The sequence below is a fragment of the Ranitomeya variabilis genome, chromosome 5 (genome assembly GCF_051348905.1).
Source record: "Ranitomeya variabilis isolate aRanVar5 chromosome 5, aRanVar5.hap1, whole genome shotgun sequence".
Lineage (NCBI taxonomy): Eukaryota > Metazoa > Chordata > Amphibia > Anura > Dendrobatidae > Ranitomeya > Ranitomeya variabilis.
Genome location: NC_135236.1, coordinates 497,172,707 through 497,197,069, shown reverse-complemented (window position 1 = coordinate 497,197,069; position 24,363 = coordinate 497,172,707). Strand labels below are relative to the sequence as shown.

The 24,363-nt window shown below is 45.1% G+C and overlaps 1 protein-coding gene across 4 annotated transcripts in view; it reads right to left on the bottom strand.

Annotated features, from left to right (window-relative positions):
- HCFC2 (host cell factor C2) overlaps positions 1–24,363 on the bottom strand; it is a 111,957-nt gene that overhangs the window by 31,450 nt on the left and 56,144 nt on the right. For 3 of the 4 annotated variants that reach the window (XR_013215807.1, XR_013215808.1, XM_077265649.1), the window contains exons 8-11: positions 16,141–16,395; positions 1,116–1,189; positions 794–929; positions 290–490 (exon numbers count right to left, since the gene is read on the bottom strand). Coding sequence is in view for 2 of the 4 variants with exons in the window: in XM_077265649.1 (XP_077121764.1) it covers positions 290–490; positions 794–929; positions 1,116–1,189; positions 16,141–16,395 (666 nt within the window). In the remaining 2 variants the exon portion in view is untranslated. The remainder of the gene's footprint in view (positions 1–289; positions 491–793; positions 930–1,115; positions 1,190–16,140; positions 16,396–24,363) is intronic. The other variant, XM_077265650.1, reaches the window with a different exon arrangement.

Here is a 24,363-nt window from a genome sequence, read left to right as displayed (position 1 = left end):
TTCAACCTGGAGACTGAATTTCTGACAGGGGACAACCTATTTAAACAAGAGATTATCAAAGTAAAAGGGGCATTAAAGTGCAGATATATACAGAACAATTACCAAAGAAATTAGATTTTATTAACATACAAAAAAACGCACAAAAAACATAAAACCTATTCTGATACACAAACTATAAAACACCATCATTTGTAATACACACACAATATTAATCTACAGCTCTAGCAATGTTAACCCTGACATTTGACAAACATGGCTGAAAATGCAGTACGTGAAACTTGGATCAAACCTTCAGAGTGTGTAGTGAGTGCAGCTAGTGAAGTCTCATCTCTAACAAGTGCCCCATTTGTACGGGATGACTCAGTTTTAATGCTCTGCTGGGTTACCATAGATTGTGCACTGGAGACAATGCAGGATGCAGAAACCTCAGGTGTTAAAATTCCTATGTCCAAGTCACGCACATCATTCAATTTAGATGATGTATGAAGACCTAGGACACAAAGTAAATGACAACCCATTAAACGTGTCTTTCACTGCACTCCGATACCAAAAAGGTACATTTTACTGCTAAAGGCAAAGCTTCTCAATGAATGCTTTACACTGCAAAGCATGTGTCCAAGATACCGGCAACACCAGTGTCTAGTCGCTCTCTAAACAGACATTTTAATACATTCTGTATGAACCTTAATAGAAGCGTATAAACAGGAGGATTCCTAGTGGAGCACATGGTAAAACACTCATCATGCCTGCCAATACATGCAGGCTGTTCTCTCCAGACAGGTGTCCCTCTTACCTATTTTTGATCCTTTTAATTTGCCATTTATCTCGGTATTTCCACTAAAAACAGATGGTTTCTCGGACAGCGATTCCTTCATTTCCACGACCTCATGATTTGAAGCACTATGCTGCACAAACCCCGACGTAGACACCTGGTAAATAAAAAAGGAACCATAAATTGCAAGCAAATTACAAATAAAAATGCAGAATATTTTAAATCTGGCATTCCTAAATAATCTGGCTCCTCGAGGAACTGAGGCAATGCCATCAGACAAAGGGTTAACAAACAGGATGGATCACACAACAGCACAGATAAATGACAGACTACTCCTGCTCACCTGACTGCTCAGGCCGCTGCTGTTCTGGTGACAAATGTCTTCCCTGACCTCGGGAGACGCCGGACTGTCCACACCTGCCGTACAGATTAGATTAGATTCTCAGAAAGGATTAGTGCCGCCAAGCGGATTACTTGCTCTACATGTTATTAGAGGACTCATCACTTGGGTTACGCTTAGAAGTCACTGGAACGGCAGCGGTGCCAACATACAGGTGCAGCCATCCCAAATATAACAAATGCATACATTGTTCTGTGCTGCTGCAGGCACAACAGATCATATGCGTGTGGGGATACACGTGTGTGCACGGCTAAACATGGCGGCTTTTATTTCCATTTTATAATCAGCCTGGGGAGCAAAAAACAAAACATTCAGCTACAGGACCCATTCATTGGCATCCATTTTTCCTAGAATATTTTCAGTTTGCATCTGTTCTGTAATCAGTTATTTTGTACATTTTCCTTCTAAATAAAAATAATAATAATAATAGCAGTAGAAGGAACTTCCATCACTTGTTTTTATCATTAAAAGTCTTTGCTAAACAGTTCATACTGGTTTGTCATTACATCATCCCTTTAACCCCTTCCCGCCGCGGCCCTTTTTCATTTTTGTGTTTTCGTTTTTCGCTCCCCTCCTTCCCAGAGCCATAACTTTTTTATTTTTCCGTCAATATGGTCATGTGAGGGCTTATATTTTGTGGGACGAGTTGTACTTTTGAACAACAGCATTGGTTTTACCATGTCTTGTACTAGAAAACAGGAAAAAAATTCCAAGTGCGGTGAAATTGCAAAAAAAGTGCAATCCCACACTTGTTTTTTGATTGGCTTTTCTGCTAGCTTCACAAAATGCTAAAACTGACCTGCCATTATGATTCTCCAGGTCATCACGAGTTCATATACACCTAACATGTCTAGGTTATTTTTTATCCAAGTGGTGAAAAAAAATTCAAAACTCTGCTAAAAAAAAAATTGCACCATTTTCCGATACCCGTAGCGTCTCCATTTTTCGTGATCTGGGGTAGGGTGAGGGCTTATTTTTTGCGTGCCGAGCTGACGTTTTTAATGATACCACTTTTGTGCAGATACGTTCTTTTGATCGCCCGTTATTGCATTTTAATGCAATGTCGTGGCGACCAAAAAAACGTAATTCTGGCGTTTCGATTTTTTTTTTTCTTGCTATGCCGTTTAGTGATCAGGTTAATGCTTTTTTTTAATTGATAGATCGGGCGATTCTGCATGCGGCGATACCAAATATGTGTAGGCTTGATTTTTTTTTATTGTTTTATTTTGGATGGGGCAATTTAAACACTTACATTTTTTTAATTTTTTTCATATTTTTAAAAACCATTTTTTTTAACTTTTGCCATGCTTCAATAGCCTCCATGGGAGGCTAGAAGCTGGCACCACTGGATCGGCTCTGCTACATAACAGCGATCATCAGATTGCGGCTATGCAGCAGAAATGCAGGCTTGCTATGAGCGCCGACCACAGGGGGGGAACTCCCAGCAGGCCGGCATCAGTAACCATAGAGGTCTCAAGGACCTCTATGGTTACCATCCTGAAGCATCGCCGACCCCCGATCATGTGACGGGGGTTGGCGATGTGCTCATTTCCGGCCGCGCAGCCGGAAGCGCCGGTTAAATGCCGCTGTCAGCGTTTGACAGCGGCATTTAACAGGTTAATAGCGGCGGGTGAATCGCGATTTCACCCGCCGCTATTGCGCGTACATGTCAGTTGTACAAAACAGCTGACATGTCGCGACTTTGATGTGGGCTCACCGCCAGAGCCCACATCAAAGCAGGGGACCCGACATGCGCCGTTCTAGTACTGCGCATGTCGGGAAGGGGTTAATGGATCTCTTATTAGCACTAGTGATGAGCAAGTGTACTTGTTGCTCGGGTTTTCCCAAGCACGCTCTGGTGATCTACGAGTATTTGTGACTGCTCGGAAATTTAGTTTTTGTCTCTGTAGCTGCATCATTTACAGCCATTAGACAGCTTGATTACATATGGGGATTCCTTAGCAACCAGGCAACCCCCACATGTACTCAGGCTGGCTAGTAGCTGTAAATCATGCAGCTGCTGTCATCAAAAACAATCTCTAAGCAGTCACAAACAAATACTCGGAGACCACCCGAGCGTGCTGGGGAAAACCCGAGCAACGAGTACACTCGCTCATCACTAATTAGCACTTTTAGAGTTCTAGAAAGTCACAATGCTGAGACACATCTACTAAAACTGGACTCATTCAGAGCGGATCAAAAAGGCATACAGAAATAGGGATTTTTCTGTACTCACCGTAAAATCCTTTTCTCCGAGCCATTCATTGGGGGACACAGACCGTGGGTGTATGCTGCTGCCGCTAGGAGGCTGACACTAAGTGATACAAAGAAAGTTAGCTCCTCCTCTGCAGTATACACACTCCTGCTGGCTCTCAGCTAACCAGTTCGGTGCAAAAGCAGTAGGAGAACAATAACAACATATGAGAGTATAGCATATCAAATTATATACATATGACAGTATAGCATGTCAAATTATAAAAACAAGCACAAAGGGTGGGAGCGGTGTCCCCCAATGAATGGCTCGGAGAAAAGGATTTTATGGCGAGTACACAAAAATCCCCATTTCCCCTTCGCCTCATTGGGGACACAGACCGTGGGACGTCCCAAAGCAGTCCCTGGGTGGGGACAACAGCAGATCAGGCCCTGTGTAACCGCTACTTACAAGTAGGCCACCACGGCCTGCAGAGTCCGCCTGCCGAGACTCACATCTGCGGAAGTCAGGGAATTATAGTGCTTCAAGGATGCATGCGGACTGGACGAACCCGCAAAACTGACAGACGTGCCTTGCTGACTCCTGGTGTCTAGAACCCAAGAAAAAACTCGATCGATCGAGTGGAGTGAAAATAGGCTGACGTCTCACACGGAAGGACTTCTGGATGTGTGAAGAAACCACTAGGCTAACATGGCCGAAGAAACGGCTAAGCCCTTCCTGAAAACGTCAGGAAGCCCAAATGAAGTGTCCATCCTCTGGAAGGACGCCAACCTCGACACCTACGTACTCAGGGCCCTCATATTGTCCAGGGTATGGGGAACCCATTCCGTTTTATGGACCGGAGCGGAAAAAGAAGAGGGAAGAACGAGACCCTCGTAACAGTGGAAGTACAATACCACCTTTGTAACAAGAGACGAGGATGGCCTGAAGACAACCTTGCCTGGATGGTAATAAGGAAAAAGGTCTGAAGGAGCAGAGCGTCCAGCTCCGAAGACACAGCTGAATGACATGATCGCAGAGAAAAAAAGGGGAGGGGGGACCTCGCAGTATAGCAAAGTCTATCTAGATCACAAAGAGTCTACTTTAAGACTCCCAGAACTATTAGAGACCCAAAGTGTAAAGACATACGATAGGGAGAGACCACATGTGAAAACTCTCTGCGAGAAAGTCCCTACTTGCAGTTTTCTAGCAATAAGGCGGAAAAATACTAGGTCCACCAAAAAAAGAACCTAACACCTGACTTGGCCAGTGCGGATCTCCCAGGAACACTGGGGTCTTCCTGCTTCCTAAAAGCCCTCTGGAAGAGGCGTGATGGAGCTGGTATCACAAAAGAACCAGAGCATGCACTGCGATTGCTTTTGGGTCTCGAGGTCGAACCATGAACTCGAGTACATTGGCGTCCAGTCTGGACGCCATTTGATCTACATCTGGAGTGCTCCAGTGAAGGCAGATATGTCGGAAGACTTCTGGATGAATTTCCCACTCACATGAGGCGACCCTGGCAGCTGAGGAAAAACTGCCGGTCAGAGTTCTACTCCTGGGATGAGTACTGCCGAGATCACCGAATGATAGATCTCGGCCCATCAGAGAGTGTGAGGTACGTAGGTCAAGGTGCCTGACCGCGGGTACCTGCTAGAGGATAGATGTATGGCACCGCCGAGACAATATCCAACTGAATTTGGATGGGGAGACGTGACAAAAGGCATTGGGACTGCTGTAGGAGCAGAGGTACTGCTGGGGATCCCCAGGAAACTGATCGGGCGACTGGATTCCCGAGATAATCAGTGGCCCTGAGCAGTGTGGTGACGCTCCGTAGTCACTAGTAAGTATTGAACCGGGAGAAAGGATCTCCCCCTTATGAAAAAGACGCTCAGAGACTACCCTCTGGAAACCTGTGTGCCCTGTAGAAAGCAGGCGGAGCGAAGGTAACTGTCTCCATTGCTATTATTTTTCCTAGGGATCTCATTGCCGTTCGGATGGAATGAAGGCAGGAATGGACCAGGGCTGAAATTCAGCCATCCTGAGAACCCGCTTCGTTTATTGACGTAGCAGATAAGATAGCCCACGACCAGACAGGCCGTTCTGGCATTTGCCAGAATTGCCGGATGGCCATTCCGGCCCGGAATGAGGGGATGAGTGACCAAGTGCGGAGGTTCCCTGTGAAGGACCACAGCCTGGTCTCAAGCGAGGATTACCAACCCTCTGGAGGTGGCCAGGATCATCCTTAAACACGATATCTGCTGGGCTGGAAATGAGAAAGAACAGTCTAAGCCTATCCGCCATCCCAGGTGAAGAAGGGTATCGTAAGGTACATATAGAGAGGCTCAGCGTAGACCTGGAAGAACAGCTGGAAGTCGACCAGATAAGGCAGGATGGCCACACACTTAGAGTGCCAAAGGGACATGACAGCCGCCATGATAATGGCGAACACTCTGGGAGCGGTAGCAAAGCCGAAGGGCAAGATTGTGACTTGCCTGTTCAAGCTTGTTAAAAGTTAGAGGTCCAGGATCAGTGTAACTTTTCGGTCCCCTTTTTTGGAACCAAGATCCCTTAGATCTAGACTGTGCTGGACAACTCTTCCACTGTTGGTTGGATCTATAGGACACCTGCGATCCCTTGTTCCGGGGGGAACACCTCCCTGCTCACCGAATAAGCAACCACTCTGTAAGGGAGTGATGTCAGAGGCTTTTTTTTTTTTTTACGCGGAGTACGATTCCGTTCTCTGATCCATCAAGCCCTTCTGAATGAAATGGTATTCGCTGCAGAAAGCGCTGGACAACTAGAAGCATTCAAAGAGGCGTGCACCACAGTCTCCCGCTCAAGAGGTTTGATTGGCCAGCTGTACTGTCTCCAGAAAAGAACAACGGTTCTGAATCAAACAAAGATAGACCAACATAGATAGACCAAAGTAGCTAAGGTCTCCGGCCAGGGGACCATTGCTGTGGCAACCCGTGCGGGGCTAAAGAAAGGCAGAGTGCTGAACTCGGGGCCGCAAGACGGAACGAGTCAGATTGTTTGAGTCCGTGGTATGTTTAAAAGATGATCCATCGGGCAGGGATAAAGGTAGGTATACCATAGGAGTTAAGCTGCTAGGTAGCTGCCGTCATAGAATGTGCAGAGATTCAAAGGTGAACCCTCAATCAACCATCCTCTTAACAGGGAGGTGGAGAGGGATCGTCCGCCTCTACGCATCATCCATTAAATAGTGGAGATGCAGAGGGGGATTGCTCGGACGTCAAAAGCAGGGCGTCTGTACATCTGCGGAGATCAAGTCCCCTGAAGGACCAGGTTGACATCAGGCCCGGCTGTAGCAGAGTATACGTGGAGGCGATACTCCATGTGCTGATTTAATGATGGTGTGAGGAGATCGGTGTCCTTCGAAGGACCTGTCTGTTGTGAATTAGACTTTTTTGGCTCCCTCTTGTGGTCACTAGTGATATGACTCTGGGATTGTCTTTCCCTAGTTTGGCACCCACCTGGGTCGTTAGTCCAGGGGTGATGCTATATAAACTTCCTGAATTCTCAGTCTGGTGCCTGGCATCGTTGTAATCAGTTCCTTTCTGTTTGCTCCTCTCTGCTGGTCGTGGTTCTTGCAAAATTAAGCTAAGTCCTGCTTCCTTGTTTTTGGTTATTTGCATTGCTCTTATTTATTTGTCCAGCTTGTACTAAATGTGATTCCTGATTTTGCTGGAAGCTCTAGGGGGCTGGTATCCTCCCCCCGGGCCGTTAGACGGTTCGGGGGTTCTTGTATATCCAGCGTGGAAATTTTTGCTGACCGTATAAGTCATCTTACTATATTCTGCTATTAGTCAGTGGGCCTCTCTTTGCTAAATATCTAGTTCATTCTTACGTTTGTCTTTTCTTCTTACCTCACCGTTATTATTTGTTGGGGGCTTGTATCCAACTTTTGGGGTCTTTTCTCTGGATGCAAGAAAGGTCTATCTTTTCCCTTCTAGGGTTAGTTAGTTCTCCGGCTGGCGCGAGACGTCTAGAACCAACGTAGGCACGTTCCCCGGCTGCTGCTATTTGTGGTGCTAGGATTAGTTATACGGTCAGCCCAGTTACCACTGTCCTATGAGCTGGTTTTTTGTGTTTGCAGACTTGGTAATTACTTCTGAGACCCTCTGCTATTGGGGTCATAACAGTATGCCAGGCCCAAGTTGAATGTTTAATGCATTGCAGAAGTGGGATAATAAGAAAGGAAATTCTGAGTTTTTTTTTTTTTTTTTCTTTCTCCCTCCCCTTTACCTTTGAGTGGCTTGTGCTTGCTGCAGACATGAATGTCCAGACCTTGATTACAAGTGTAGATCAGCTTGCTGCTCGTGTGCAGGGCATACAAGATTTTGTTACTAGTAGTCCTATGTCTGAACCTAAAATACCTATTCCTGAACTGTTCTCTGGAGACCGATTTAAGTTTAGGAATTTCAGGAATAATTGTCAATTGTTTCTGTCTCTGAGACCCCGTTCATCTGGAGACTCAGCTCAGCAAGTTAAAATTGTTATCTCTTTTTTGCGGGGCGACCCTCAGGATTGGGCTTTCTCGCTAGCGCCAGGAGATCCGGCATTGGCAAATATTGATGCGTTTTTTCTGGCGCTCGGATTGCTTTACGAGGAACCCAATCTTGAAATTCAGGCAGAAAAAGCCTTGCTGGCTATTTCTCAGGGCCAGGATGAAGCTGAAGTGTATTGCCAAAAATTTCGGAAATGGTCCGTGCTTACTCAGTGGAATGAGTGTGCTCTGGCCGCTAATTTCAGAAATGGCCTTTCAGAAGCCATTAAGAATGTGATGGTGGGTTTCTCCATTCCTACAAGTCTGAATGATTCCATGGCGCTGGCTATTCAAATTGACCGGCGTTTGCGGGAGCGCAAAGCCGCTAATCCTCTGGTGGTGTTGTCTGAACAAACACCTGATTTAATGCAATGTGGTAGAATTCAGACTAGAAATGAACGGAAAAATCATAGACGTCAGAATGGGTTGTGTTTTTACTGTGGTGATTCTACACATGTTATATCAGCATGCTCTAAACGCCTAACAAGGGTTGTTAGTCCTGTCGCCATTGGTAATTTGCAACCTAAATTTATTTTGTCTGTGACTTTAATTTGCTCATTGTCCTCCTACCCTGTTATGGCGTTTGTGGATTCAGGTGCTGCCCTGAGTCTTATGGATCTGTCATTTGCCAAGCGCTGTGGTTTTGTTCTTGAGCCGTTGGTAAATCCTATCCCTCTTAGAGGCATTGATGCTACGCCATTGGCGGAAAATAAACCGCAGTTTTGGACACAGGTAACCATGTGCATGACTCCTGAACATCGGGAGGTGATTCGTTTTCTTGTGCTGCATAAAATGCATGATTTGGTCGTTTTGGGTCTGCCATGGTTACAGACCCATAATCCAGTCTTGGATTGGAAGGCAATGTCTGTGTCAAGTTGGGGCTGTCAGGGAATTCATGGTGATTCCCCCCCGGTGTCTATTGCTTCCTCTACTCCTTCGGAAGTTCCTGAGTATTTGTCTGATTATCAGGATGTATTCAGCGAGTCCAGGTCCAGTGCTCTTCCTCCTCATAGGGACTGTGACTGTGCTATAGATTTGATTCCAGGTAGTAAATTTCCTAAGGGAAGATTATTTAATCTGTCTGTACCTGAGCATACCGCAATGCGTTCGTATATCAAGGAATCTCTGGAGAAGGGGCATATCCGTCCATCCTCTTCCCCTCTTGGTGCGGGATTCTTTTTTGTGGCCAAGAAGGACGGATCTTTGAGACCTTGTATTGACTATCGGCTTCTGAATAAAATCACTGTTAAATTTCAGTATCCTTTGCCTCTGTTGTCGGACTTGTTTGCCCGGATTAAAGGTGCCAAGTGGTTCACCAAGATAGATCTTCGTGGTGCGTACAACCTTGTGCGCATTAAGCAAGGAGATGAATGGAAAACTGCATTTAATACGCCCGAAGGTCATTTTGAGTACTTGGTGATGCCTTTTGGGCTCTCTAATGCTCCTTCAGTGTTTCAGTCCTTTATGCATGATATTTTCCGGAAGTATCTGGATAGATTTATGATTGTTTATCTGGATGATATTCTGTTTTTTCTGATGATTGGGACTCGCATGTAGAGCAGGTCAGGATGGTGTTTCAGGTTTTGCGTGAGAATGCTTTGTTTGCTAAGGGCTCAAAGTGTCTCTTTGGAGTACAGAAGGTTCCCTTTTTGGGTTTTATTTTTTCCCCTTCTGCGGTGGAGATGGACCCAGTCAAGGTCCGAGCTATTCATGATTGGACTCAACCCACGTCAGTTAAGAGTCTTCAGAAGTTCTTGGGTTTTGCTAACTTCTACCGTCGTTTTATCGCTAATTTTTCTAGCGTTGTTAAACCTTTGACGGATATGACCAAGAAAGGTTCTGATGTTGCTAACTGGGCTCCTGCAGCCGTGGAAGCTTTCCAAGAGTTGAAGCGCCGGTTTACTTCGGCGCCTGTTTTGTGCCAGCCTGATGTCTCACTTCCCTTTCAGGTTGAAGTGGATGCTTCTGAGATTGGGGCAGGGGCCGTTTTGTCGCAGAGAGGCCCTGGTTGCTCTGTAATGAGACCATGTGCTTTTTTCTCTAGGAAGTTTTCGCCCGCTGAGCGGAATTATGATGTTGGCAATCGGGTGTTGTTGGCCATGAAGTGGGCATTTGAGGAGTGGCGTCATTGGCTCGAGGGTGCTAAGCATCGTGTGGTGGTCTTGACTGATCACAAAAATCTGATGTATCTCGAGTCTGCTAAACGCCTGAATCCTAGACAGGCCCGTTGGTCATTGTTTTTCTCCCGTTTTGACTTTGTGGTCTCGTATTTACCAGGTTCAAAGAATGTGAAGGCTGATGCTCTTTCAAGGAGCTTTGTGCCTGACTCTCCTGGAGTCGCAGAACCTGTTGGTATTCTTAAAGAGGGAGTAATCTTGTCAGCCATTTCTCCGGATTTGCGACGTGTGTTGCAGAGATTTCAGGCTGGTAGACCTGACTCTTGTCCACCTGACAGACTGTTTGTTCCTGATAAGTGGACCAGCAGAGTCATTTCCGAGGTTCATTCCTCGGTGTTGGCAGGGCATCCGGGAATTTTTGGCACCAGAGATTTGGTGGCTAGGTCCTTTTGGTGGCCTTCTTTGTCACGGGATGTGCGGTCATTTGTGCAGTCCTGTGGGACTTGTGCTCGAGCTAAGCCTTGCTGTTCTCGTGCCAGCGGGTTGCTCTTGCCTGTCCCGAAGAGGCCTTGGACACACATTTCCATGGATTTCATTTCAGATCTTCCGGTGTCTCAGGGCATGTCTGTCATCTGGGTGGTATGTGATCGCTTTTCCAAGATGGTCCATTTGGTATCTTTGCCTAAGCTGCCTTCCTCTTCCGATCTGGTTCCTTTGTTCTTTCAGAATGTGGTTCGTTTACACGGCATTCCTGAGAATATCGTGTCTGACAGAGGATCCCAGTTTGTTTCCAGGTTCTGGCGATCCTTCTGTGCTAAGATGGGCATTGATTTGTCGTTTTCGTCTGCCTTTCATCCTCAGACTAATGGACAAACGGAGCGAACTAATCAGACTCTGGAGGCTTATTTGAGGTGTTTTGTTTCTGCAGATCAGGATGATTGGGTGACCTTCTTGCCGTTGGCTGAGTTTGCCCTTAATAATCGGGCTAGTTCCGCTACTTTGGTTTCGCCATTTTTCTGCAACTCTGGTTTCCATCCTCGTTTTTCCTCGGGACATGTGGAGCCTTCTGACTGTCCTGGGGTAGATTCTGTGGTGGATAGGTTGCAGCAGATTTGGAATCATGTGGTGGACAACTTAAAGTTGTCACAGGAGAAGGCTCAGCGTTTTGCCAACCGCCGCTGCGGTGTGGGTCCCCGACTTCGTGTTGGGGATTTGGTATGGCTGTCTTCTCGATTTGTTCCTATGAAGGTCTCCTCTCCTAAATTTAAGCCTCGCTTCATCGGTCCTTACAAGATATTGGAAATCCTTAATCCCGTGTCCTTTCGCTTGGATCTTCCTGTGTCGTTTGCCATTCACAACGTGTTCCATAGGTCTTTGTTGCGGCGGTACGTTGTACCTGTGGTTCCTTCTGTTGAGCCTCCTGCTCCAGTGTTGGTTGAGGGCGAGTTGGAGTACGTGGTGGAGAAGATCTTGGATTCTCGTCTCTCCAGGCGGAGGCTTCAGTATCTGGTCAAGTGGAAGGGCTATGGTCAGGAGGATAATTCCTGGGTGGTTGCCTCTGATGTGCATGCGGCCGATTTAGTTCGTGCCTTTCACGCTGCTCATCCTGATCGCCCTGGTGGTCTTGGTGAGGGTTCGGTGACCCCTCCTTAAAGGGGGGGTACTGTTGTGAATTAGACTTTTTTGGCTCCCTCTTGTGGTCACTAGTGATATGACTCTGGGATTGTCTTTCCCTAGTTTGGCACCCACCTGGGTCGTTAGTCCAGGGGTGTTGCTATATAAACTTCCTGAATTCTCAGTCTGGTGCCTGGCATCGTTGTAATCAGTTCCTTTCTGTTTGCTCCTGTCTGCTGGTCGTGGTTCTTGCAAAATTAAGCTAAGTCCTGCTTCCTTGTTTTTGGTTATTTGCATTGCTCTTATTTATTTGTCCAGCTTGTACTAAATGTGATTCCTGATTTTGCTGGAAGCTCTAGGGGGCTGGTATCCTCCCCCCGGGCCGTTAGACGGTTCGGGGGTTCTTGTATATCCAGCGTGGAAATTTTCATAGGGTTTTTGCTGACCGTATAAGTCATCTTACTATATTCTGCTATTAGTCAGTGGGCCTCTCTTTGCTAAATATCTAGTTCATTCTTACGTTTGTCTTTTCTTCTTACCTCACCGTTATTATTTGTTGGGGGCTTGTATCCAACTTTTGGGGTCTTTTCTCTGGATGCAAGAAAGGTCTATCTTTTCCCTTCTAGGGTTAGTTAGTTCTCCGGCTGGCGCGAGACATCTAGAACCAACGTAGGCACGTTCCCCGGCTGCTGCTATTTGTGGTGCTAGGATTAGTTATACGGTCAGCCCAGTTACCACTGTCCTATGAGCTGGTTTTTTGTGTTTGCAGACTTGGTAATTACTTCTGAGACCCTCTGCCATTGGGGTCATAACACCTGTTACCCTTAAAAACAGTTAAAGCAGGCATGGCATCTGGTGTCGCTTGAAGAGGCATCTGTTTCCAGGGCAAGTCCATTTGCGATTGTTCATGGTGGGGCTGGAACCCTGGACTCCTATGCTGTAAAAAACACCAGTGTTCACCACTGCGCTACCATGGTGCTCGCCAGTGAATCGCTTATCCGGACGCTCGCTGTCCAGGAAAATGGCAAATGCACTACAAAGGAGTTTATCTCCGTTTGGAGTCCTTGTCAAGCCACAGAGATTGGATGATGGTCTAAATAGGTGAATCCAGCTTGTGCTGAGGCTTTGGAGAGTCCAGATCCAAGGTCACCTCCGATTCAGATGCGGAGTCTAGTTCTCAGCAAATCATCGGTGAGGGAGATCAAGAAATGAAGCTCCCGTTTTCTAGATGCCTGTACGTTTCTAGAATACTTGCGGCCCCTGCTAGCCGACGGCTCCTATGTAGGAGAGGATCCATGTGTATTGGTCCTGCGAGCACTCCGAACCACAGCGGGTTCACATAGGGATACAATCTCCTGGTGAGCGAAGCTATGGATTGTGGCAGTGACGAAGCCACTCTGAGGAACTAGCTGGGATCGGCGGCAGGCTCCTGCGCTAATTTGAAGTAGGTACTCTGGGAAAGGTGACCGGCTTCGGGCTGGTTATGCTAGACGTCTGTACGTTTCTATGCCTTTCACACCAGGGTATACTGGTCATGTACATTTCAGACCAGGGAATGCTGTTTATGTACCTTTCAGACCAGGGAATGCTGGTCATGTACCTTAAAAGACCAGGGAATGCTGGTCATGTGCCTTTAAGACCAGCTTTAGGACCAGGGCCAGGAATGCTGGATATAGCGTTTTTGCTGGTCGTGTGCCTTTAAGACTAGGTTTAGGACCAGGGAATACCGGGCATAGCGTTTTTGCTGATCGACTGGGCATAGTTTCCCAATCCATTATGCACCTCTGTATGGGAGGACTGTTGAAGGATATCTTCTACAACTGAGTCCAGAATCGCCAGCTTCAACTGGTGCTGGAAAGCCTGCTCCCCTCAGTGAGATCTTCAACAGTCTCTCCAGCGCTGAATACCGCCGGGTCCGATGCAGCAGCCGCTTCCGGTTGTACACAGCTCGTGTCCAGAAGCGGCAGGAGGATGAATATGGCCGCCGAGAACATGCTGTGTTCTCGTCCTGAACGAGAAGCACCTGAATAGGGGGCGGAGCCATAACGCACGGCCCACCATGGGCGGAGGTGCCGGGTTGCGGCCTACACGAACCCGGGGACTAAATTTTTAGTGGCGGCTGGCGCCGAGCGGGAAAAACGACCCGTCGCTGCAAAAAAGTAAAGGGGAAAAAACGGCGGTTGCGCAGAGCCCTCCAGCCGCTAGATTCTCGGCACTTACCTAGGAAGCTGCCGCAAGGCCGAGTATGCAGCTCTGTTCAACAGGTCAGGGAAGTTAGAAGAGATCCTCTGCTGTCGCTGCTGTTTGGACGGTACAGGGATAAAGAGGAACCCTCAATCCATGGTCCCTTTAGCAGGGAGGTGGAGAGGAACCGTCCGCCTCCTTGTACCATCTGCTTTCAATAGTGGTGGTGCAGTGGGGGCTGCTCAGACGCCATGAGGTAGGCCTCTGTACATCCAAAGGGATAATCACCTAGGATGGGACAGGGCTGAATGTCTGGCAATAGGCCTGGCTGGGGAAGAGGATACATGGAGGAGACACTCCATGTGCTCGTCCGTTCATGGTGTTGGGAAATTGGTGCCCTTGAAGGGACCCGTCGCCCCTAAGACTCAGCTCAGGCGTGGCATCCCACGTCGCAGGAGAGGCAACACTCTCCGTGCTCGCCTGTTGATGGTTCGGGGAGATCGGAACCTTGAAAGGATCCATTGCCCCTTCGTTGTTGAAGGTAAAATCAAAAATGTAAAAGGTAAAAATAAAATAATAAAGAGTTTTGGGTCTGAATAGCAGACCCGTCCGTGTGCCTCCTACAGGCGCTAAGCAAGAACTGGTTAGCTGAGAGCCAGCAGGAGGGTGTATACTGCAGAGGAGGAGAGAACTTTCTGTGTATCACTTAGTGTCAGCCTCCTAGTGGCAGCAGCATACAACCACAGTCTGTGTCCCCCAATGAGGCGAAGGAAAAAGATATAATACAATGTTCTGGCATCCGGTTCTCCGCACCTCTTCTTACTCCCCTTCACTGCATGTCCTGTCTTCTTACATGATTAGGCCTCTGACATCATTCAGCCGTGCCATTCCTCGTGTGCAGCTACGTCAGAGACCTAGTCGTGCTGGAAGCCATGGCCTGAGGTGAAGAGGCGAAGAGGATGCACACAATAGGATAAGAGGGGGGGAAAAGGCGATTTTTTTTTTTAACCATTTAGCCAGCCCTCTACCAGGTGACCGCCATGTTTCTGAATTGTGGAGAACGAACTACAAAAAATACATTCTGGAGGCCACAAATTTTTCGCAAAAGCAGAAGAGAAATCAATTACGCACAAATACATTTGCTCATCTCTAATTGTGATGGTGGGGCCTCATTGGGGTGTTTAGATCAGAGGGGCACATGGTATCACAGCCCCATTACACATGTGTTTTATTGGCCATCTCTGTTATTTTATTATATTTCTGCTCTATTCATAATTACTATTGGTTTAATTTTAATATGAGGAGTTTTACTTTACTTGGTTGTGCTGGGAACTGGGCAGATTTTGGAGCAATTTTTTATTGGAAGTTCAGAGGGGTTAGCACAAGCATGTACCAGGTTTAGTCCTTGGTGCCAAGACAGATGTTTTTTCTTATAGAGGTTTCTGATTGGACAGTGAAAATAGTCAGGAAGGAGTGATGTTGATAAATACCTGGTGTGAAGGTCTTCTCTGCCAGTCAGAAGAAAGAAGAGGAAGAGCAGTGCCTGCCCTCCTTCCCAGAATTATTTTTTAATTTAATCACAATGTTTGTTGAAGGGAGATTATATTGCCCCCCTATGCTGGGTGGACTAAGTGACTGTTTCATGGTTTGGTTATTTTAACGATTTATTAAAGTTTGATTGATATTTATCCATGTCAGTTATTTATTGGGTAACCTCATTAAGAAACATTGTGGTCTATTCAATCCACAATTCCAGTGTCTCTCATAATACGTTGGAAGGTGTTCCAGGTATTAGGGATTGGGGCTTGTGATACCATGTCTCTTCAATTTGAAGAATATAGAAGTCACAGAAATATAATGGAAGACCATCCTGCTGCTTACTTATTTCACTGCTGGCATACTACACAAGTCTGAACAAAGCAACCCATCGCATGCAGAGCGCCAGCCAGCAATCAGGGCATACATGTTAGAGTACCAGCCAGTAATGAAGGCATACATGTCAGATTACCAGCCAGTAATAAAGGCATACATGTCAGATTAATTAAGGCACACATGTCAGAGTACCAGCCAGTAATCAGGGCATACATGTCACAGTACTAGCCAGTAATCAGGGCATACATGTCAGTACCAGCCAGTACTCAGGGCACACATGTCGGAGTGCCAGCCAGTGATCAGGGGATACATGTCAGTACCAGCCAGTGATCAGGGCACACATGTCAGAGTACCAGCCAGTAATCAGGGCATACATGTCAGTACCAGCCAGTGATCAGGGCATACATGCTTTGAACTTACTTTCCTCAAACCGCTGAGGGCACACAAGCCCGCTCTGTGAATGCAGTGGACCAGCACGTGCTGTGGATGTGATGGTAGAACTCAGAGCAGAGATCTCACTGAGGGGAGCAGGCTTTCCAGCACCAGTTGAAGCTGGCGATTCTGGACTCAGTTGTAGAAGATATCCTTCAACAGTTGGAATCTCATTCCATTTCACATGAAAAGAATTTGTGGTGGCCAATACCAGCTGCACCTGTGAAGGCGGAGGAGGCTTCTCTGAAACAGAATGAAACATTCATGAACTGCATGAGGTGATGGCAACTAGCACTTTAACCCCCACGCAATTCTGACCAGTGTCAGTTTATGAGGTAATAACTAAGGCCTCTTTCACACTTTCGTCGCAATGCAGTGAAGCGACGTATCGATGGATGTTGTGAAAGTAGCGGAAAACGTGTGTGTGTGTGTGTGTGTGTGTGTGTGTGTGTGTGTGTGTGTGTGTGTGTGTGTGTGTGTGTGTGTGTGTGTGTGTGTGTGTGTGTGTGTGTTTCCCTGTCTAGAAAATCCTTCCGGGCATGCTCAGAACACAAAAACGTGATACGTCGCTGAATTCCTGTTTTTCAGAGACGGATCCTGCGCCCATAGGCTTCCATTATAGCCAGCGACAGGCAGGATGCGTCGCTGAGCGATTTTCCGACGTACAGAAAAAACGTTCCTCTGAACGTTTTCTCCACCCGATGGACCGTTTTTGGCCGACAGAACCAGTGCACGACGGATGAAACAGATGGCCATCCGTCACAATCCGTCGCTAATACAAGTCTATGTGAAAAAACAGGATCCTGCAGAAAAATTTGCAGTATCCCGTTTTCTCAAAACTCGATGGATTGTGACGGGAGATAAAAGACGAAAGTGGATCCGTCGGGCGGTGAAAACGTTCAGAGGAACATTTTTTCTGCAAGTGGGAAAATCGCTCAGCGACGCATCCTTCGCTGCCCGTCGCTGGCTATAATGGAAGCCTATGGGTGCAGGATGCGTCGCTGACTGTGAAAAACAGGAATCCAGTTACGTATCACGTTTTTGTGTTCTGAGCATGCCTGGAAGGATTTTCTAGTCAGAGAATCTCTCTCATACCTGAAAATTCAGGCAGGAACTCCTTCGACGCATCCGTCATAACACTGGATGCGTTGCACACGTTTTCCACTACTTTCACAACATCCGTCGATACGTCGCTTCACTGCACTGCGACGCACCCGTAGCGACGGAAGTGTGAAAGAGGTCTTACTCTTCAATGTATCCCACTGATTCTGATTCTAAGACTGTTCTTTCGTGACATATTGTACTTCATGATAAAATTTCTTTTACATGATCTGTGTTTGTGGAGAGAAAAATAAATAAATAATAATAATAAAAAAAAAAAAATCGGACATCTGGCTAAAATTATGAAAATTAAACCCTTTACCCCCAAGGGTGGTTTGCACGTTAATGACCGGGCCAATTTTTACAATTCTGACCACTGTCCCTTTATGAGGTTATAGCTCTGGAACGCTTCAACGGATCCCGGTGATTCTGACATGACATATTGTACTTCATTAATAGAGGTAAAATTTCTTCGATATAACTTGCGTTTATTTGTGAAAAAAACGGAAATTTGGTGAAAATTTTGAAAATGTTCGCAATTTTCCAACTTTGAATTTTTATGCCCTTAAATCACAGATATGTCACGCAAAATACTTAAGTAACATTTTCCACATGTCTACTTTACATCAGCACAATTTTGGAACCAAAATTTTTTTTTGTTAGGGAGTTATAAGGGTTAAAAGTTGACCAGAAATTTCTCATTTTTACAACACCATTTTTTTTTTTTTTAGGGACCACATCTCATTTGAAGTCATTTTGAGGGGTCTATATGATAGAAAATAACCAAGTGTGACACCATTCTAAAAACTGCACCCCTTAAGGTGCTCAAAACCACATTCAAGAAGTTTATTAACCCTTCAGGTGTTTCACAGGAATTTTTGGAATGTTTAAATAAAAATGAACATTTAACTTTTTTTTCACACAATTTATTTCAGCTCCAATTTGTTTTATTTTACCAACAGGAGAAAATGGACCCCAAAAGTTGTTGTACAATTTGTCCTGAGTACGCCGATACCCCATATGTGGGGGTAAACCACTGTTTGGGCGCATGGAAGAGCTCGGAAGGGAAGGAGCGCCATTTGACTTTTCAATACAAAATTGACTTGAATTGAGATGGGACGCCATGTTGCATTTGGAGAGCCCTGATGTGCCTAAACATTGAAACCCCCCACAAGTGACATCATTTTGGAAAGTAGACCCCTTAAGGAACTTATCTAGATGTGTGGTGAGCACTTTGACCCAACAAGTGCTTCACAGAAGTTTATAATGCAGAGCCGTAAAAATAAAAATTAATATTTTTTCACAAAAATGATCTTTTCGCCCCCAATTTTTTATTTTCCCAAGGGTAAGAGAAGAAATTAGACCCCAAAAGTTGTTGTGCAATTTGTCCTGAGTACGACGATACCCCATATGTGGGGGTAAACGACTGTTTGAGCGCATGGCAGAGCTCAGAAGGGAAGGAGAGCCGTTTGACTTTTCAATGCAAAATTGACTGGAATTGAGATGGGACACCATGTCGCGTTTGGAGAGCCACTGATGTGCCTAAACATTAAAACCCCCCACAAGTGACACCATTTTGGAAAGTAGACCCCCTAAGGAACTTATCTAGATGTGTTTTGAGAGCTTTGAACCCCCAAGTGTTTCACTACAGTTTATAACGCAGAGCCGTGAAAATAAATATATATATATATTTATTTTTTTCACAAAAATGATTTTTTAGCCCCCAGTTTTGTATTATCACAAGGGTAACAGGAGAAATTGGACCCCAATAGTTGTTGTCCAATTTGTCCTGAGTACGCCGATACCCCATATGTGGGGGGGAACCACTGTTTGGGCGCATGGCAGAGCTCGGAAGGGAAGGAGCGCCATTTAGAATGCAGACTTAGATGGATTGGTCTGCAGGCATCACGTTGCATTTGCAGAGCCCCTGATGTACCCAAACAGTAGAAACCCCCCACAAGTGACCCCATATTGGAAACTAGGCCTCCCAAGGAACTTACCTAGAGGTGTTGTGAGAACTTTGAACCCCCAAGTGTTTCACTACAGTTTACAACGCAGAGCTGTGAAAATAAAAAATCCTTTTTTTTCCCCACAAAAATGATTTTTAGCCCCCCAAATTTTTATTTTCCCAAGGATTACAAGAGAACTTGGACCTCAAAAGTTGTTGTCCAATTTGTCCCGAGTACGCTGATACCCCATATGTTGGGGTAAACCCATTTGGGTGCACGGAAGAGCTCGGAAGGGAAGGAGCACTGTTTTACTTTTTCAAAGAATTGGCTGGAATTGAGATCGGACGCCATGTTGCGTTTGGAGAGCCCCTGATGTGCCTGAACAGTGGAAACTCCCCAATTCTACCTGAAAACCTAATCCAAACACACCCCTAACTCTAATCCCAACCCTAATCCCAAAAGTAAATGTAATTCAAACCCTAACCCTAACTTTAGCCCCAACCCTAACCCTCACTTTAGCCCCAATCCTAACCCTAACTTTAGCTCCAACCCTAGCCCCAACCCTAACCCTAACCCTAATGGGAAAATGGAATTAAATACATTTTTTTTATTTTATTATTTTTCGCTAACTAAGGGGGTGATGAAGGGGGGTTTGATTTACTTTTATAGCGTTTTTTATAGTGGATTTTTATGATTGGCAGCTGTCACACACGAAGACGCTTTTAAGAGAAAAAAAAGTTTTTGCGTCTCCACATTTTGAGACCTACAATTTTTCCATATTTTGGTCCAGAGTCATGTGAGGTCTTGTTTTTTGCGGGACGAGTTGACGTTTTTATTGGTAACATTTTCGGACAAGTGACAGTTTTTGATCTCTTTTTATTCCGATTTTTGTGAGGCAGAATGACCAAAAACCAGCTATTCATGAATTTCTTTTGGGGGAGGCGTTCATACCGTTCCACGTTTGGTAAAATTGATAAAGCAGTTTTATTTTTCGGGTCAGTACGATTACAGCGATACCTCATTTATATCATTTTTTTATGTTTTGGCGCTTTTATATGATAAAAGCTATTTTATAGAAAAAATAATTATTTTGGCATCGGTTTATTCTGAGGACTATAACTTTTTTATTTTTTGGCTTATGATGCTGTATGGCGGCTCATTTTTTGCGGGACAAGATGAAGTTTTCAGCGGTACCATGGTTATTTATAGCCGTCTTTTTGATCGCGTGTTATTCCACTTTTTGTTCGGCGGTATGATAAAGAGTTGTTTTTTGCCTCTTTTTTTACGGTGTTCACTGAAGGGGTTAACTAGTGGGACAGTTTTATAGGTCGGGTCGTTACAGACGCGGCGATACTAAATGTGTGTACTTTTATTGTTTTTTTTTATTTAGATAAAAAAATGTATTTATGGGAAATATATATATATATATATATATATATATATATATATATATATATATATATATATATATATATATATATATATATATATATATTTTTTTTTTTTTATTATTATTATTTATTTAGGAATTTTTTTTATTTTTTTTTTACTTTGTCCCAGGGGGGACATCACTGTATAGTGACAGATCGCTGATCTGACACTTTGCAGAGCAGTGTGTCAGATCAGCGATCTGGCGTGCCCTGCTCATAGGTTACCAGGGCCTGCTCTGGACCCGGAAGTAGTCCCTGCAAAACCCAGAAGTAGCCCCGCGGCCATTTTGGATCCGGGGCCTGCAGGGACAAAACGCTCGGTACAAGGTGAGTACATCGCCTTGTACCGATCGTCTCAGGGAAGCCCGCAGGGAGCCCCATCCCTGCGCGATGCTTCCCTGTACCGCCGGAACACTGTGATCAAGTTTGATCGCAGTGTGCCGGGGGTTAATGTGCCGGATGTCAGCTGCGATAGTCAGCTGACACCCGGCCGCGATCGGCCGCTCTCCCCGCGTGAGCGTGGCCGATCGCTATGACGTACTATCCCGTCGAGGGTCAGATAGGCCCAGGTCACCTCGACGGGATAGTACGTCTAAGGTCAGAGAGGGGTCAAGCAATTTTAAAACTTTGAATTCTTATGCCCTTAAATCAGAGAGATGTGTCAAAATAGTTAATAAATAACATTTCCACATGTCTACTTTACATTAGCAGAATTTTTAAACAATTTGTTTTTGGTCAGGAAGCTATAAGGCAGGAATCACACCAGCGTATATACTTGTTATACGGTAGTGTGACTCCAGCCTAAAGGTTAAAAGTTTACCAGCGATTTCTTTTTTCCACAAAACACTTTTTTTTTTTTTTTTTTAATAGGGATCGTATCACATTTAAATTGACTTTAAGGGACCTATATGACAGAAAATGGCCAAAAGTGACACTTCTAAAAACTGCACCCCTCAAGGTGCTCAAAACAACATTCAAGAATTTTATTAATCCTTCAGGTGCTTCACAGGAACTAAAGCAATGTGGAAAGAAAAAAACATTTTCACAAAAATGTCAGTTTAGATCCAACTTTTTTTTTTTATTTTCACAAGAGTTAAAAGGAGAAAATGGACCCCAAAATTTGTTGTACAATTTCTCCTGAGTATGCAGATACCCCATATATGGGGGAAAACTACTGTTTGGGCACAGGCCAGGGCTTGGAAAGGAAGGCGCGACGTTTGATCTTAACGCAAAATTGGCTGGTATCGGGAACCGACGCCATAATGGGTTTGGAGAGCCCCTGATGTGCCTAAACCGTGGAAATCCCCCACAAGTAACTCCATTTTATAAACTAGACTTCGCAAGGAACTTATCTAGATGTATGGACCCTAAAGTCTGTTGTGCAATTTCTCCTGAGTATGCAGATAGCCTATATGTGGAGGAAAACTACTGTTTGGGTGCATGGCAGGGCTCAGAAGGGAAGGAATGACTTTTGGAATGAAGACTTTAATGGAATGATCTGCAGGCGTCATGTCGCATTTTGAGAGTCCCTGATGTGCCTAAATAGTGGAAACCCCCCACAAGTGAACCCATTTTGGAATTGATCTAGTGTTTCCTGGTATGTGAATTTTATAATGTAGTGACATATGCAAGTTGTGTAGAGTAGTTGGCATACGTAAGTTGTGTAGTTTTCGTCAGGTTGGCATATGTGACCTTTACTTGAAAGGCCACACACCAAAGGAGACGTTCGATGATGAGATGAAAGAGGTTTATGGTGATGATTCCCCATTATATGATGTAGTCAAGAACTGGCATAGTCAATTCAAATGTGGTCAGACTTCGGAGCAAACAGCTCAAATTCCAGGGCGACCCCACTCTGCTATTGATGAACACACTATCCAGCAAGCGGAGTTCGCCATTTTGGAAAATCGCCACGTAACCATTTGCCACTTAACCCAAAATGTCAAGATAAGTGTGGGGTCCGTGGAAAAAATCATCCAAGACCATCTTCACATGCATAAGGTATCTACTTGCTGGGTTCCCCGGCTGTTCACACCTTTACAGAAGCAGGAACAAGTCAAATGCTCTCAGGCTCTATTGACAATGTGCCATGGATACCAGGAGGACTTTTTCAACAGAGTGATCACACAGGATGAAAGCTGGGTCCATCACTGTGATCCTGAGACTAACGTCCAGCCGATGCAATGGAAGCATCATGACTCACCACCTCTCCAAAGAAGGCACGTGACCAACCCTCGGCAGGCAAAGTCATGCTCACAGTATTTTGGGACCAGTACAGAATAGTATTGATTGGTTTCCTAGCAAAGGGTACCACGATCACGGGGGAATACTATGCTTCACTGCTACGGAAATTCACAAGACCTCACACCATTGGACTTCCACCTCTTTCCAACAATGAAGTTATTTTTGAATGGAAAGCATTTTCAAGATGATGAGACTCCGATTTCCGAAGTCACAATGTGGCTTTCGGAGCAACCTGTCGACTTCAACAAGTGAGGTGTTTACAGTTGCTTAAAGAGATGGAAGAAGTGTGTGTCCCTAGGTGGCACCTATGTAGAGAAGGACTAATAACTGTGCCAAGTTTCATTGCTCTCCATCCACAGGAAGTGGGTCAGGGGAAATCTTTAATGAATGTCCCTCGTACGAGAGTTGTACAAGTGACAAGTGAATATAGTAGTCCATGGATGTGTGGTACAGTTTGAAGCATTATTTTATACATAGGCATGGTATGTCAGGGCAAGTGTCGCATTGATTACTGGTGTCCTTGCATATCTCCCTTCTGTAACAAACTTGGCACCTCTTTTACTACCTTCCTTTCTTTGTGGTTTGAGGGACCTGCCAAGAGAAATGTTGGCCTGGTACAATACGAGCACCTTCAGTTCCGGAAGTACGGTACTTGGGCCCACTCCTTCTTAACTTCCAAAGATTAGAGCCTTGATCACTAACTCCTGGAACTGAAGGTAAACGTACCAGTCTGGCCTGCACATCATGATAGCACGAAAGCCTTGTACATTGGCATATGTACGATGTGCACGGCCAGCTTCTTGTTCCACACCTTGGCTTTTCTCATGGCACTGTATGGCTGGAGGACTTGATCAGAGAGATCAACGCCCCCCATGTTCTTTTTGTACCGAAGTACACAGTTTGGTTTGTGGTCCTATGTCGAGGTACCTCGTGCAGTGGTGGGGGTGCTGGAATCACTATTTATGGTGGTCAAGAAAAGGGCGTCTCTCTTGTTCTTGTACTTGACCACCATCATGTGGTCTACATTGGGCTCTGCTCTAGTCCTTTTTAAGCAGCTGACCAATTAGCATCTTAGTGTGGGGTCATTCCATATCAAGTGATCCAAATATGAATATTTTTTTTACCTGACGTCTTTAGATTTTTTTTATTTTTGTTATTATGAAGTACAACTTTAGTTAATTGCAAATTAAAAGTTTTGAATTTTTTTCTTCAACAGTTAATTTTTTGCAGATTTCTAAAGTTTTGAAAAAGCGCGGATTTTGGCCTGGTATGGTTTTACATTTTTTATCATATCTCGAGCTAGAATTAAGATAAAGAGGTGGGAGATGCATCATTTTTCTCAGAACGGTACAGGCTTTCATTTGATATGTCACAAGACTAGGTTTCTTTATATTTTGTTTTGGAGAAATCAAAGTCAAAATTTTGATGTGCAATTGTGAAAAAAACATGTTTAAAAATTGTGAAAACATGCATGTGTTTTACTTGTG